The following is a 17,033-nucleotide window of genomic DNA, read 5'->3' as shown; positions in this document are numbered from 1 at the left end:
TTTTGGAGTGCAATCCGGGCAAGCGGAGCAGCTCTTTGTGGGGACTGGAATGTGCCGTGCGTGCCTCTTCTTCTCTTCAGCCCCTCTCCCACCTCACCCCACCCCACCCCGGGCACGTTAGCACGCAGCCACCGCAAATTGCTTGCAGATTTTTCACACATAGTAACGTGCTGGTTTGTAAACTCAGATAAGTGCAACCAATGCACGGCGCTGAGCTCCATGGATCTCCACGCATCACTCACTTGCTAAAGAAACAGAGTAGAGGGTGCTCCGAGATACCACTCCCCACCCCCCCACCCTTTTTTTTTAATGTAACCCTGAGCCAGGAATGATTACCGTGGATGATAACAGCAGAGGGTCATGCAGCGGGCCGTTTCATTCCGATACAGAACACCAACCAAAGGATGGCATACTTTGTGGCATCAGGGGAAACAGTTTCTTCACACTTAAGCACCAATCTGTGAAATTTTAAAATGCAGCTAGAATACTCCAAGTGCTTTCCTCCTTCTCGAAATGTACACCTGACTGCCTCATCCTCACTCTCACAGGCCTCTAACATTTTTGCACTCTAAAATAAATGACTGAATCTCCTCTGCGTCCCTCCTAACCCTTTTCTCCTCCAGCACCTTCCTCACACCCTGGCTCTCTGTCAGCCAGGGGTCAGTGGTGGAACCGGTGTCAGGCTTCGTCCGGGTCAGGGACACTCAGGTGGTCAGGAGAGGATGCAGCCGAGCCCCACCAGCCCAGAGCTTCCCCTTAATGAAGGGGCCAGGCAGCTGGAAGGCCCTCGGGTTGTGCACACTACTGGCTTAATTGGCCTAATGAGATGCAGAGAGGCCTCAGCGAGGTCAGGTGCCACATGATGGAAGGACCTGCTGCTGGGTTCAGAAAGAGGCAGAGAGTTTTACTATCATGGGTTTTGTGGGTCTTACGTGAAAGTTACCTGATGTAGACAAGTCATTCTCGTATTCTGGGCATGGCAAACACTTTGTTTGTTAAACAAAATTCAAGCCAGGGATTTATCATAACAAAAAAAAAAATGCAAAAGAAAAGAAAAAAAGAAAAGCATTTCATTGTGCCAGAGTTTTGATTATTTGGCTGTAGGATCTGGACTTTAGTGCAAAAGCTCACTTTCACCGCCATCATTTCTTGGAAAAGTTGTATGGCTAAAATCGCAAACTGACACTTCTAATCGCTGTGTTACTTTTAATTGCATGCATTCAACCTGTTTTTGTTTAAGGACAGGAAAAAAAGAATTGTGAATACGCAAGACGGCCTTCGGCTTCTTGGTTGATTGAGTCTTGATTTATCCTTTTTTATGGCAACCACATACAAAGACACAAATACTCAGAAATTATGTATTGAGGTGCTGACGGTGGCTGAAAAATGCCAAAAAGCAAAAAAGCAAAACTAATTTAGTTTTAGATTAGATTAGACTAAATTAATTAGAAGTGATAATACATTTAGCATGTTTTTGTCAATACATTTTTTATTATTAATGAATGAAAAAATATAATAAGATATCAATTATCTTAAAATGATGGACTCCTCCATTGTTATTTCAAACGGAGCTTAAAATGCAAAGGAGCATTAATGAATCCAACTCTGGGATGTTTTTCACAGTTAAGAGCCTTTTCTGTCCTTGCTGAAAGAGTTAATCTGAAGTTGGCAGCCAACTCCTCTCAGTCTCTGTCAGACGTGCGGCGAATTGGAAAAATAAAGGACTTAAAAAATCATTTCTTTTGTCTTGTCATAGACAGCATTCAGCTTTTATGTGGACGATCTGACTATTTTTTTATTTGTTTTATTTCAGTTTGAATATAAAGCCGAAGCCTTTGCGATTGAAATTGTGATCTCTGATTTAAAAAATACAAATTGCTTTAAATTAGGGTTATCGACTCTGAGTGGGCCAAGTGTTTCTTTTTATATACGATAACTGGGGGGAGGGAAAAAAGAAAATTTAAAGATTTAAGGGGGGAAATGATTAATGTCGCGAAACCTGAACTGAATTCCATACGCTGAACCGTCACTCGGGTCATTCAGAGCCATGCTGGCACTGCATCTGCTTGACAGGCTACATTTGAAATACATATCTGGGTGTTTCAGGGTCTCCCCTCTTGGTATTAATTGACGTCGGGGTTTCAGTAACGGTGTAGCACAAATGTGTAGCTTGCGGGGGATGTGCCAGGCCGTCTCCAGATTTTTTATTTTTTTAATTTACATGTTTTTTGCTGCCAGGGTCCGTCAACGATATCGTCACTGTTTTATTTATTTATTTAAACATTTCTATTTTAAGTTCCCTTTTATGGCAGAGAAGAAGAAGAAGAAAATATAAGTGGTAGCAGAAGAAGAAGAAAGTGATGGCGCAGCTTTAATTGTTTTGGCTTTGGGGTTTCTTGCGCTTATTATTGGGGCCTGGGTGGTTTTTGAGCCAGAGAAACATGGTGGTTAGAAAATAAGCCATGCCTTTAACTGGGTGGATATCGGTGTGTTTATGAAACTCGCTGAGAGATAGTTTGTCCCTTTAACAGGCAGTTATTTGGTCACAGCAGCGGTTTTTTTCCGGGATCTTTTAAGGGGACGGTAAGGTGATGTGAAACGACGCAAACTGGTACGTTTGAAGCAGAGCATGTATTTCGTATTCATAATTTTATTATTATTATTAATAATAATAATAATTAATTAATTAATAAAGTAATAATAATTATTATTAATAATATCACTGAGTAAACCCTGTCACCTCCGACTGCTAATTGATAATAGGCTAATAATTAAAGCTAAAGGCCACGCGCATGTGGCCCTAATTTAATTTCCGGGTAAGAAGATTAACCCTGAGACACTTTCCATGATGGGTTTATGCCGCTTCGATAGACCTAAATAACCATATAGGCTCTTCCAACACAGCAACTTGAGCAGTACCCAATATAGGCGTAGTGTGGAGCAGCAGATAGTGCAGACATGCAAATGTAAAGCACGGTGTAGCCCCCCCACGAAATCTGTGACTTTAGAAAAAACTGCAGTTTTCTTCCTGAAAAATAAATGTTTTTTTTTCTTCTTCTTCTTCTTCAGCAAGTGAAAGGCAAACAGCATAGCGAAGAGAAAATGACTTAAAACTCCTTGTAGTCAAATTTCACTGACATTTGAATGGTGGTTTATTTGCATTTTGGCAGGGTCACCCAGAAAACCTTAATTCCCACAGAAAAGCAGACACACTGGAAAATACATTCAAGTGTCAGTTATCTCCTCCTGCTACACTAAGTTTGTGCAGGTGGTGATGGATGCAAATATGTCTTGACAGTGATGCCAAACACACTCACACTCCACAGTGAGGTTCTTTTGTTACGTTATCCAGCGATATATCAAACCTTTGGCTGATTGGAGATAAATGTGGAGGTGTGCTGTCCTTCGCTGTGTTAGCAGATGATGGGTGAGCGTCAGTGTTTCATTACGGGCTCTGGTGATGGAGCTGAAATCCATTGCTGTGTGGAGGATGTTCAGCCGTGACAGAATGGTGCGATTGTATGACCTTTGACAGTCTGCGGGCCTCTTCTCATTAAATCATCATTTAAGGACTTGCTAGAACTTAAGGTTGACTAACTGTGGTCTTTTCTTCAACGTTTGTCATGAAACAGAGGAATATATCAATTTAAATAATTGCTGAAGGCACCCATTTAAAGCTGGAACTAGCAGTTGTTTCCATTTGATTTTGTCTGTTAAAGCAAGAAACTGGCAAAAGAAATGGCCATTATAAATACTTGAATTTATACTGCTTGTGCTTCCCAACCTTACACACTTGGAATTGCTGATTTCAATCATATATGACAAAGAAAACCATCCAGTTCCTAATATTAAATAGATGAACCCAGGCATTTTTTGGTTCTTGTTCTTTACATTTTTTGACTCCATCTGAATGTGGTGCTAGTCATTTTCTCAGTCCTATTGCATGAGATCTGGAGTCCTGAGCCTCTGCTCTTGGTCTGTGATTCAGCAGCACTTGCACCTTCCCACTATCTGTCTGCTGAGCAGGTGCAGCCCTGACTGACACTCGTTCAGAGCTGAAACTAGTGATTATTTCCATTTATTTTCAATTATTTTAGTCTGTTAGATGCCGAAAACTTGTCTAAGAAATGTTAGTTTAATATCATTTGTGATAAATGTATCAATCCCCTGTTTTTTTGCAAAGCTTAGACCCGAAAGTATTTGCCAGTTTTGCTTCAAGGTGGCTGTTTCCAGATAATTTCCCATGAATTTATCAGCAGATATTTTACATGCATTCTTCATCCTTGCTGACTCTATCTGATTGTGGTGCAGGTCTTCTGATGCTATTTTTCAGGTTTTATTGCACTGGTCGGTGATTCAGCACCACCACCTTCACTCAAGCTGCCTGCCAAGCAGATGTAGCCCTGAACGGCATGCTTTACGATGAGGCAACACGGCAGTCATCTCCGCTCCAATACCGAACTGCAGAAACCTCCCGGGTGGGCGGGGGGGGTTCGGGGATATGTACGGAGCCGATTCGGGCTCTGGGATTTCGTCCTTGTGCTAGCTGTGCTGCTTAAAAACAAAAAACAAACAAAAAACAGCTGAGGCAAATTCTGGTTCCTCTCCTGCCTTCACCCCCACACCCCACCCACCCCTTTAAATTCTGTAACAATTTCTGTATCTGTGCCTCTAAATCATCTCGTCATTCATTTTGCGAGTGTGCAGCGAGAGGAGGAGTGTGGCTGCCCGGGTTTGTTTCTCCCTCTTTGTTTGCTGTGGTAAACCCATGAGCAGCTGCCGGTGGTGGGGTCTGGAGGGATTCTGAAGCTGTGTGTCCTCTCTCTCGCTTTGCCATCCTCTGCCAAGGTGGCATTATGCGAGCAGAGAAAGGGGCAGAGAGAGGGAGCGGGAGAGAGATACACAGAGGAGGTGAGGGCGGTGGGGTGAGAGGGAGACGAAGCGGTGGCGGCCATAGTAAAGATGGAGGCAGGCTGAGGGCTGTGGGGATTGGTGCAGGAGAAGGCTTGCTCCCCTGAACTTTGCCTCCGTGTCAGAGAGGAACTTGTCGATTTGGCAGATTGTGCAGCGTCGGACAGGGCTGCGCGCTCCCTTACACTCCCACCTGCTCCCCCACCCCCTCTCCTCTCTCACTCTCTCTCTCTCTCTCATTGCCACTACACCCCCTTCTCCTCCCCTCCCTCCCCCTTCCCACCCTCTCTCCTCTTTCTCTTTTCCCTCCCTTTCAGCTCTTGAAGCTAACGCATTGGCTGGGCTACAGGCATCTTGTTGCCAAATAGGTGGGCCCTACTCGTGCTGGCAAAGGCTCAAGCAATGGTTAGGGAAAGAACGCGGAGAGGACGAGAGACGGCGAGCGAGAAAGAGAAAGAGAGAGAGTTGGAGAGAAAAGGGGAAAAAAGAAGCAGCACTCGGCTTTGCCAGCGGTCGTATGCGCTCATCCAACATTGATTCGGCTCTCTATTTTTTTTTTCCTCCCTATTCTGTGCTCTGCTCTCCCTGGCCCCCCCATCTGTGTGTGTGTGTGTGTGTTTGAGAGAGAGAGAGAGTGTGTGTGTGTGTGTGTGTGTGTGTGCGTGAGACTTGTGCCGGGCCCAGGGATCAGAACAGACACCACTACCAATTAGATTTTGCCAAGGATTTTTTTTTCCTCCGAGGTTCATTTTTAAAAAATTTTTGGAACTCACAAAGGACTGTTGAATTTTTGTTCTTTTTTTCAAATACATTTATTCTCGCCGTTAAAGTCTTTTTCTAATAATTTTTTTCTAACATTTAAATTTTTACCTGTTTATTATTTTTTTTGCTCCAACTTTTTATCCGTCCTTTTTTTGTGTGTCATTTTTGGCTTTTGTCTCAAGAACTGCTGGCTAGCGTCCTACTGCAGGACTCCCTTAAAATCTTTTTTGGTGTGTGTGTGTGTGTGTTTTTAAACTTGAGCCCACTGTTTGTGCTCAGCAGCGTGTTCTGCAAATTTTTAAAAATTACAACCCTCCCCACCCACCCCAAGTTTTTTTTTTCTTTTTTTTTCATCTGCTAATTCTCCACATCCTGCCAAAACCAGCACTTGCTTTACATTGGGGAGCGCGGGAGGAAAGAGAGAAAAAAAAAACTGGTGCAGGAGATTTTTTTTTCACTTTAAACGCTGTGCCAAATTTATGATGAGAGTGCAAAATGGTAACTACCAGGCCGTCTGTCTTCCTCTAGCAGTGTGGTTTTCTGTGGTGATTTCTGTCTGCTTTCAGTTTGTTGTGGAAATGTGAGTCTGGTTGGAGCTCCCTTTGCATGGTAGCGCAGATAGGAAATGGTATGGCTGATCTTTTAGCGGCACATTTCAACAGTGGTCTAGTGGCGGCAAAGCTTGGCGGTGGTGAGCGACCGGTGTGTGGCAACCCTGGCACAGGAACGCTGTGGCGAGATCTGGGCTTTGTTGCCCAGAGATATGTAGTGAAGGTATTATGGTACAGCAGAATAACTTCTCTTTTTACAGCAGGAAAAGCGGGAGCGCAACTTGGCTCAGTTTTTCGTCTGAATTCGTGCACTGTCGTCTTTTCTTTATTGTCTTGAATGTTTTATTTTTGAAATGCTTTGTGTTATACCTTTGCATGCTATAGTAAGGATTATTTTTTCCTGTTTTTCCTGCATGCTTTATTTTTATTTGAATCTGAATGTTGGAAATGAGAAATTATTTTAGCATTTTAATGGCAGTTATTTGAATAGCTTTTGAACACTGATTTGAATTTAAATTAATTGATAATCATCAGAATTTTCATTATTCCAACAACACGTTTAGCATTATTAAACATTTTGGCATTTTTATTAAAAGTTTAAAAAAACCTTTAATTTTACAACTTAAAAAATAAAGAAAAGCATTTTTTTTTTATTTTTGTTTTTACAGCCTCCTAACGCCACATCTTTTTCTCTCTCATCAGGATGAATTTCATCCCTTCATTGAGGCCCTCCTCCCCCATGTCCGTGCCTTCTCCTACACCTGGTTCAACCTGCAGGCCCGTAAACGCAAGTACTTCAAGAAGCACGAAAAGAGGATGACCAAGGATGAGGAGCGCGCGGTGAAGGATGAGCTGCTGGGGGAGAAGCCAGAGATCAAGCAGAAGTGGGCCTCGCGCCTGCTGGCCAAGCTCCGCAAGGACATCCGGCCCGAGTTCCGCGAGGACTTTGTGCTCACCATCACGGGGAAGAAGCCCCCCTGCTGTGTGCTGTCCAACCCCGACCAGAAGGGCAAGATCCGCCGCATCGACTGCCTCCGCCAGGCTGACAAGGTGTGGAGGCTGGACCTGGTGATGGTCATCCTGTTTAAGGGCAGCCCCCTGGAGAGCACGGACGGCGAGCGTCTGGTCAAGTCGCCCCAGTGCTCCAACCACGGCCTGTGTGTCCAGCCACACCACATTGGGGTGACGGTCAAGGAGCTGGATCTCTACCTGGCCTACTTCGTCCACACACCAGGTATGTGGTACCTGTAGAAGAACCCTTTTTTCCCACCGTTCATGTGGTTGTTATACACACACACACGCACATACACACAGGTCATGTGTTTTGTCACACACTCTTTGGCATGTAAGTCACAGATTAGACCCTGCCCTCCACTATGTACCAAGCTGATCTAGTGCTAGGCTTTGATAAACCCAGTCAGCACTGAGATAAAGACCACGTCTTGATATTTAAAGGGATACTCTGCAGCGCATAATCCTAAAAAAAAAAGTTTCTCCTCTCGATGTTTCTATCTGGTTTAAAGAGATTCAGAGAATCTGACAGTCAGGCTTAAAACCTGTGTTTACCTAGAGATATGTTTGCATTGGTACATTTGTTCAAGTATTTGTGCGCAAATTTGTCTAAATCCAAATGTGCATGTTTTTCAGTGCCATCTGTAAACAAAAGCATCTGCAAACCTGTTTATCTGTGTGTGCACGCATGTGCACACGTGTGCGCGCACGACAGGCAGTTTGTCATGTGTCTGTAATCCATGTGTGTTGTGAGGTTGTTGTGTATCAGTAGCAGTGTGGTGTATTTGTGGGTTTCTTTTGTGTGTGTGTGTGTGGTGGTCTGGAGAGCGCAGTGACAGCTGGCCCAGTCCCAGGTAGTTTAGGAGGCAGAGAGAGAGTCAGCCTGTCTGCAGCCTCAGCCGCCTCAGCCTAACGCCCCACACACACACACACACACACACACACTCAAGTGGACAGACTCTCGCTCAGGAGCTCTCGATCAAACACCCAAGCTGCGCCGTGCGTTGTTCTTCTGAGCGAACTGATCACACACACAGTCACACACACGTTTGTGTTTACAGCAGTGAGACGTTTTGCGTTTATATCCACCACACGTGATTTCTGCTGTGATGGTAAAGTTGAAATAGAGGCGGTAAAAATATTTTGGTGTAACATGTATACAAAGCCACACGTATACTTGTGTGAGGGCAGCGATCGGCGCTGTGAAATATAATATTTGGATGTCTCATTTTGTTACATTTCACAGCTGTAGTTATTTAGACCTAATTTCATTTCTCAGGTAATTTTAGTAATGCAAACCTACTTTGGTAAATAAATAGCAGCAAATGCTTATCTGGATATAAAATTATTAAATATGTTGTAACTGCTTTTGCAAAAAACAAAAACATTTTAAAAAAAAGAAAATTATATTCTGTTCCATTAAATTTGTTTAATTACTGCAGTGAGGATTTGATGTGCCTAAAGCTTAATTTTCATGACACAAGTGAATTTAAATTGTCCTTTTAAACACACTTCTGTTTAAAAATGTCTCTATTAGAATATAACTTTTAAAAACCTCAATGCTGTGTAATAGTAGCACTCCTGTTGTAGATGCCTGAAATGTGCTGGATGATTTATAGTATAATTTAGGTTAATGCATTTATAATTGAAGCCCAGCTTTACCACTGTTAGCTGTGATTACAGTTTTACCCATATTCATATGTAATTTGGTGTATTTTATATATTTTACTTGTTGTCATCACTTGATCTAGCTGTCTGTTTCCGTCAGGTGTTTGCAGGTGTAAACCATCTCATCTCTCTCTCTCACACACACACACACACACACACACAGCCACTCTCCTCTTCTTCAGCCATTTCCTATTATCTCGGTCTCTCTTACCACAGACTGGCATACAGTTACAGGGCCTTAATTCTTCTCCTTGGCAGGGAGGTGCAGCGTTCCTCTGTGACAGAATCCCCCATGCCAGGCTTCTTTCAGCCCAGTGTGTAACTCTGCTTGAGTTTTGCGGGGCCTCCGTGAGCGCCCCTTCCTGTTCCACAATGTGGCGTGGCAAACCGCGGCTCAGATTAGCTCCCAGCGCAGCCTGGTGCTCCTTAGAGTTTTTTTTTTTCCCTGACAACTCTGTGCCAGAATCCAGCAGCCGCTCGCCCCATCGATGCGATGCACTTCTTTCTGGCCTTTGTACATTTCATTAGTATTTCATCTTATTTGTACACATGTCAGTATTTTTCCATAAATCTTTATGGGATTTCTTTTCTTTCTAATCTTTTTTTTTTTAATTAGGAAAAAGTTTATGTTTTTTTTTTTCCTTTTTGTGCTTGTGTATTAAAATAAAAGGCCAAGTGGCTTGTATTTGGTTTACTATTGCATGTGAAAGAAGCACCTCTGCTTTTTCCATGCAGCCACCTTGCACTAACAACTGGTCAAGAATGGGGAGAATGTGTGCGGTAACTAAAATAAAAAACGTGCACCTTTTGTAAGCGCAAATCGCTGTGTTTTTCCAGCATGCTGGCGCGGGTTAGCCAGAGGACAGGCAGACAGTGGCTCCATTCTAACCTTTGGGGTGGCAGCGTTACAGTTTTATTCTTAGCTCCCCTTCCCAGGGTGTCTGTGTCTTCCGGAAGTTATCAGTTGCTAGGCCCGATGATTGGACCGCAGCCGTCTCACCCAGCTCGTCCCCGCCGTCGTGTTTCAGCTCTCTCGTCCCCACTGATGTCACTGTCGCCAGCTGTAAGGCGGGGGGTGGATCTGCTTTCAAGCGGCGTGATTGACACACACATACACAGTCACACACACGCTCACTAACCCCACCCCCCTCTGTTTCTGCTTCCCTACAGTACAGTATGTGTCTGCTTTTGTCCAATTATAGACTTCGGCCCTCGCAGGCGGGGCAGGGACAGATCAAAGCTGATGGACTCTGATCTGCACTTCTGCACCGCAGCTGCAAGAGCAAGGTCCCGCTAATCACAAAACGAGTCTGATCATTTTCTTTTTGACAAGTACCTGCCTGCACACAAACGCAGAGCATGACATAATTGTCACGCAGTAACGAGAGTCGGATCCCAAAAGTGGTTAATTTTCTTTTCACTGATTCTGCTGCATTCGATGGCAGCAGTAATGGCTCAGGGATGTGGAGGAAGCAAGGGAGATCGGGGATGAGGTGGGGTGGTGGGTCTGATCTCATCTTTGATCACATGTCTGTCGAAAAGGAAAGTCTGGCTCGCCAGTTGGGCGCTGCAGGCCGTCCTCCACCTAGAGACGCCCGGCTCAGGTCATGTTTTTTCGAGCGACGTGTTCCATATTTGTCCGTCTGACGAGGCTGCACAGTTCCAGCATTAGTCATTTTTGGAGCTCGATCAGCCTCATACGGCTTTCATTACTTGTGCTGTTATGATAAAAAGATGTTTCTGCAAGTGCAGCCTCCATATCTGGTCTCTGTGCTGGAGACAGACAGACCAGAGAGGTGCCTGGGGCAGGTCCGAAAGCCAACTACATGTGCCAGACAACGCCGTATCTCCATGCTGCTATGGCGCAAACACAAATCTGAGACATTCATTTACCCATCAGTGTGTCTTTGTGCGTCGTCGCGACATTACAAATGACCAAGAGAATCTCTTTTAATAGAGACAAACAAAGAGACAGACAGCCAGACTGAGAGACTTAACGCCTCCACGTCATGCTAAATCCATCAAACACATCTTATCTGCTTCGCCCAATATCCTGAGCTTCAAAAAGGAGGTAAAATTATCAGATGCAGTTACATAATAAAGAAAAAAAGCAAACAGGAAAGAGTGGGATTCGTTTTATTACACACAAGCTTGGTCCATAGAGGCAATACGTTGGAATAATAAAGCAGAACTAGCAGTCGTGTTATGTTTGAGTGTTTGCAGAAGCAGAAGAAAAGGAGGAGGTACAATGGTTAAAGGAGAAGAAAAAATACTCTGTGTCTTCTCTTTCTTGGATCTGCGTGTTGCGCAGAACAGAGATTTCTGGATGGAGAGCAGAATTGCGCTCCAGCGTTCTGGCACGGCTCCGTAACCCGGGCCGACAGAGGAACAGAGAGTGTCGGCGCCGAGGGAGCCGCATTCATGTGGTGTGAAAAACACTGCTGCTCCGACGCTGTCAACGGAAACTTTCTTACGCTTTGTTGTCATTTGAAATAATGCGCCCAATAAAGTTTGAGCATCGGCAAGCACCTCTGACACGACAGGACAGCGTCAGTGACACTGCCGCGTTTTAATGTGCGCTGTGGCGTCCGGGCCTATTTTCAGAACCCCCTATTTTTCCAGCTTTTTTTAAATGTGTGTGTGTGTCACAGAGAGAGGAAAAGTGAAAAGAAGAGGGGAGTGTGCGGAGTGTAAGGAATCGCTGGTAAACAGATTACTCCGGTGCGTTCGGGCTTCCGAGGCGGTTGCGCTAATGCTCGATCCTCTGACCTCCTTTAACCGTTCTCCCTCACATCTTTCCCCGTTCTATAGGTCCGACCGCCGTGCTGCTCCATGGGCTTGGGAGCAGGCCAACCTGCTTCATATTCACTGTAATTATCCAGTTTAGTGAATAATCCTGGAAAAGATACACAAAAGACTGAGTGTATGATTGAATTATGTGCAATTTGAAATGAAGGTCGGGTCTTAACTTCGGGAATAGAAAAATTCCTTGTAGCAGAAAGTGCAACAAAGAGTAGCTTTATTTCCTAATTTCACTGTACAGTGGTTTTTAATTATTGGTGTAATTAAGGTTAATAAATAAAAGCCATGGTGTCTGTTTAGCAGCTTAGCTCACTTTTTTTGGATTTAACAAGCAGAAATTTATTTAATTCTCAAGAAATTAAATGACTTAATAATATGGATTAATGAGTAGAGTAAACAAAAGCAATAAAAATAAATAGCTTATTGAGCTTTATTTTTACTTCATAGCTTCTTTGCTTTCCTCTACAGAGCAAACACAAATTACACGTCTCCCCCCATGTTTCGTCTCCGTGTATTATTTTTAGTCTCTTCAGTTCCACTGTTTTGCATTTGCATGACCGATCTTCTCTTTTCTCTGTGCAGGCGCCAGGCTTGAAGTCTGTCCATCCGCTAAAAACATAGGTATCCCCGCACAGGAGCTCTGGCTGCTAACGCCGCCTGAGCCGAGGGGCAAAGAGCAGGAGGAGCGGAGAAGTGATGTGTAGAAAGGACGGAAAAGAGAGAAGCGAGCGTCTTTTTCTGGGCCATTTCCCAGCAGCCAGATTCTGATCGGTCCGCCTCGCGCCTTGTTGCCTCGGTCCAGCGGAGCAGAGCACATGCACGGAGACTTGCCCTGTAATTGGGATAGCTCTTTCCACACGGAAAAAAAACGGGAGCGGAACACAGCGGCGAATCCTCCGTCTCCTCCGTGCGACATCTTTCATTTAAAAGTAAAAAATGAGCAATTATACGCAAACAAAATCCCCTTAAATAACCACAAATGAACGCTAATAATGTGGAAATGAATAAATATTTTCACCCCTGCTTCATTTATTCTCCCATTTAATGGTAATAAATGTCAGTCGTTGCTGTTAGGGTGATATTGAGCGCTGATATAAAGTAAAAAGAAAAGCGTAGAATAAAGATAATGGAAAATGCCATGCTGAAAACAAAGAGAGAGGGAGGGCACATATTCAGGCTAGTGGGGCTGGTTGGCAGCATTTGGCACCCAAAGCTGCAGCTCTGTTTAGGAGGTGCCAGCTTTTCAAACCGACACACAGTCCCTGCCAACTTCTCTCCTTCTGATCCTTTTCTTTTCTCTCTCATTTTAACATTTTCCCCCTGTATCCTTGTTTTCGCTTAACACTTCTTCCCCTCTGCACGTCCCCTTACGCCCCAGCCACCGCCGCTCCCGTGGATGCTTTCTCACAGCAGGCTGTCAGAAAAGACGAACGTCAAGAACGTTTAAAGCGCGGGTCTTGTTTTGCTGGGATGTCGGCGCGTTGAATAAAATGGCTATCGTGTTACCAGACGTGTTCTTTTATTTTTGTGAAAAATATTTTCCACCGCTCTTTTTTCTTTTTGTTACTCGGCGTGATGGTGCTTCTGTGGATTCAGGTCCAAAACAAAATGGAGGATGAAGCACAGCTCCTCTCCAATCAGAGCGGAGAACCAGTCCAGAAAAAATGGTACTGGCAAATTAGCAATTCTGAATATTTCCTGGTTTGCTTTTTTTCTTCTTCTTAATGTATTTTGGCGTGTGCATACATCTTCATAGGCAGAGTGGTGGTGAGGATTGTGGGCTGACGGATTAAAAAGAAATCAGTTGTACGTCTTTCGGGATGCAGACCCGGGGCCCAAGGATGGAGACAAGAACGTGCTGCTGTGAGCGATGAGAGAAAGCATTAAACGCTGGGTATGGGGGTGGATGGAATTACTCAATAATGATCAGAAAATTAGAGCCATTATTGAGGGAGAGTAAACAGGCCTCTCTAAGTGTGAAAGGCTCCCATTCAGCCAGGACCAGGAGCAGGACTCCTTTCTTCCTTTCGTGGATCCACCCATGGCCTCGAGAGCCCGTCTTTTGTTCCCTGAAATAACAGAGTGAATATATGGGGGTCGGAGAGTTGGGAGGGGGGGGTGCCGTTCCCAGTGCTAAGCACGGTATGGACGAGCTACTGACTGTAAGGTACTCCTTTTATTGTAGCATTATTTTTTCTGTTGTCTTTCTGGCTTTTTTCCATACTTACATTTTTTTCAGACTTACAGTCTAATTAACTGTCTGTATTTAAATAAGTTGCTGTCACTGGGTTCAGAAATTCTGGCAGCATATGTTAAAGTTATTTTCTTTTATTTTTTTTTTAATGTCTGTTGCGTACAAGTGCACCTTTGTGTCTCTTCTCCATTAGCGCCTGCGTCTTCCTCTGTCTCAGTCCAGAGTCGGGGGAAAGTGGGTGTAAACTAGGCGCTAATGTGACTACTTCCGCGTTTGTCACTACAAATGTTTTAATTAATGGGGAATGGATAAATAAATAAGCTTGCCACGTCTCGGAGCAACTGAACAGCAAATGCAGTGCTCAGAAGGGGGACAAAGGAGTGAAGAGAGGGATTTACACTTTGAACAAGCCGTTAGAGAGAATAAAGGAAGCTGTGTTTCCTTTTTTCCCCCCTTCTCTCACATCACTTCCAAGCACTCTACTGCTCTCAGAACAGGAGGATTTGACGTTAATAATAACTATAGCACTCTTGCTTGTAGCTACTTTAAAAATGACTGCAGTTAAGTCTTTTATGCGAGTCCAGAATTATCCGTCTAGCTGAAGGTAAAGGAAACTGAGTTAAGGTTGTATTTAAAGGTGGAAAGAATTAGCGAGGACAGAGTGGGCGTCACTGACATTCAGTTAGATGGGGTTTCAAAGTGGCTTGCAGATGTGCAAAACTATGGGAAGGCTAAAGCAGTATAAATAGTGTGGATGACTTTCCTCAGCAGCCTGCCTTCACGTGACTCAGTCTTATATTCAACATCCTTTTTCGTTCAGCTCTCCCTCCTTCACACCAGCTCTGGAAGCACTCTCCAGGGCAGGGCTTTTTCCCGCTCTGGGGCTCCGCTCAAAGAAAAAAATTAAGAAGAATTACAAAAATCACCTGACGTGTTCGCTCACTTTCTCTGTCTGTTTGCTTTTCATATACGCAGCCAGCTCCATTTCACAGACATCACTTTTGGATGGCAACATTCTCATTATACTCGTCAACTGTCAACGCTCAGCACTCTCTCGTCTATAATTTCAGACTCATTTGAATTCTTATTGGCAGCTTCGATGCATAAATTTCATAAAAGATAGGAAAACAACACAATTTCTTCTCGCTCTCCCTGGTGAGCAATAAAATATGGAGAAGATTAGTGGGAAAGGAGTAATTCAAATTCAATTGTTTGTTTGGATTTTTATTATCAGGAAAACACATGTCCGGTATCATATTTTAGCTTCATACATTTTACATCTCGGATATCTAACAAAGCCAGTGTAACTGTCGCACTCCAAATGGCCTTACGGCACCTTTGCATTGGATAGCTGTCCAGAAAGGTGGATGCATAGAGTTGCCATGGCCACAAAGCTTCTTTTTTTCCCCTCAGTGTACCTTTCCTGGGTGATATCCAAGGAGTGTCAGCGACTGGCCTGGTTGGCACGTTGAGTGGCCATGCAGTGCTGGGCTGTTTCTGTGGCGCTTCAGCCTACAGTGTGGGCAACCAGAGCACAGTGCTCTGCCAGAGGAATCCACTCAGATCACTTTCACTCTATAGAGGGCATCCCCAGCACTCATGCAAATTAATAAGCACATATATAATTATATATATAGCACTGAGCAGGGACAGTAACCTGTGCATTAAGCCAGCAATGTTAGTCAGAGTCTTAGATTCAAAATGACGCATTTGTTTTCCTAAGAGGAAATGGAGGAATACTAGATTTTCTTGGCGTTATAATTTACTATTTTTATTTTAAACACTTGTCACTGGACATGGGCCAAGTGAGACATATAAAAATGTCACAGTAATTTTAGAGCAGATTTTTCCCTTAATGTTATTCACACATTTTGCTAGGCTTAGTTCAGTCCAGGGGGCTTTTTATCCTCTGAGAAGCTATAAGTACCTTTTGAGATGGCAGCTGTGATATAATTTAATTGTGAAAGCAGGGCAGCCTGTGATATAAAAGACTTGCCTGCAGGCAAACAAAGCGGCTCTAACCCCTGTGTGCTGCTGACTTTGGCCTTATGTTCTTATTGTTTGGGATATCACTGACCCTGCTGCCCTTAGTGCAAAAATATTAACCCGAAAATCAAATCTGTCTTTCTCTCAGTTCTTTGGGTGTTCTGAAGATCATTATCTATATAATATAGATGGAAAGTTCTAAATAAATAAATAAATAATAGGACAATATCCAAATAAACTTATCTGGTTCTTGAGAGGTTTGTTCAAATATTATTAAAAATCCTTTTGATACCAGTTATTAATGTAAAGCATATTAAAACACACTTCTTTTAATCAGATTTTAAAGCGTGGAAATTAGTGAACTCATAAATCATGCAAGTGGTTATTACAGAATTAGAAAACAAGGCTGTATGGAGAAAACAAACATTTGTCTGTACGTCTTCAGAGCTAATGAATCCCCGCATCCACCTTAAGCCTTCGACTCCATCATATCAAGAGGAGTGATTTTCCATCGTCGTTTCTGGTTTACGTGGAAATGACGGAGATGAATTATAATATAAATATTACCAACACGTCACTTAGTGAAAATTGGTGTCATTTTTCAAAGCGTGGCTCTCTGATTGAGTTCAACCAGTCAATCGATGCTTGGAAGACATGCAGCTATCCGCTAGTTTCTTCTACGCTGACAGGGTTTCAGCATGTTTTTACATTGTTTCTTTAAGTCTTTTTCCCCCTAAAACTAACCAAGGTTGTCTCATTTAGCACCTGATCCTAGTCTCAGTGTTGTGTGAGTGTATCATCCACCAAACTAAACCTACCTCTTAACAAGGATTTTCATAGGTCTCGTTCCTCACGCTGGAAATCATTATTAAAGCTGCACCCCTGTGTATTTTATAGTAATACACCCACTGCATGTGAGTTGGCTGCTCTTGTGTTTTCGATGCTGACTGATTTAAATGTTAAAAGATCAAGCCTTTATCCCCAGTGGCTCTCTTCAACTCCAAAGGAGTCGAGTGTGTGAAGTATGCTTTTAGGTGTTGTTTGCCTATCTATTCCAATGGAGAGAGAGAGTGTGTGTGTGTGTGTGTGTGTGTGTGTGTGTGTGTGTGTGTGTGTGTGTGGGCGCGTGCGCCTTCACTATTGCCCAT

The 17,033-nt window shown here is 43.6% G+C and overlaps 1 protein-coding gene across 22 annotated transcripts in view; it reads left to right on the top strand.

Moving 5' to 3' along the window:
• The window catches only part of nfixb (nuclear factor I/Xb), a 149,185-nt gene that overhangs the window by 44,732 nt on the left and 87,420 nt on the right, over positions 1–17,033 (top strand). For 19 of the 22 annotated variants that reach the window (XM_025906729.1, XM_025906741.1, XM_025906724.1 and 16 more), the window contains one exon: positions 6,927–7,458. In XM_025906729.1, the coding sequence (XP_025762514.1) occupies positions 6,927–7,458 (532 nt within the window). Of the gene's footprint in view, positions 1–5,294; positions 6,172–6,210; positions 6,448–6,562; positions 6,608–6,926; positions 7,459–17,033 lie in introns of those variants that run through there. The other 3 variants (XM_025906736.1, XM_025906721.1, XM_025906733.1) reach the window with 3 other exon arrangements.

The sequence above is a fragment of the Oreochromis niloticus genome, linkage group LG4, assembly GCF_001858045.2.
Source record: "Oreochromis niloticus isolate F11D_XX linkage group LG4, O_niloticus_UMD_NMBU, whole genome shotgun sequence".
In the NCBI taxonomy this organism is placed as follows: Eukaryota; Metazoa; Chordata; class Actinopteri; order Cichliformes; family Cichlidae; genus Oreochromis; species Oreochromis niloticus.
This window is presented reverse-complemented; position numbering and strand designations above follow the sequence as displayed.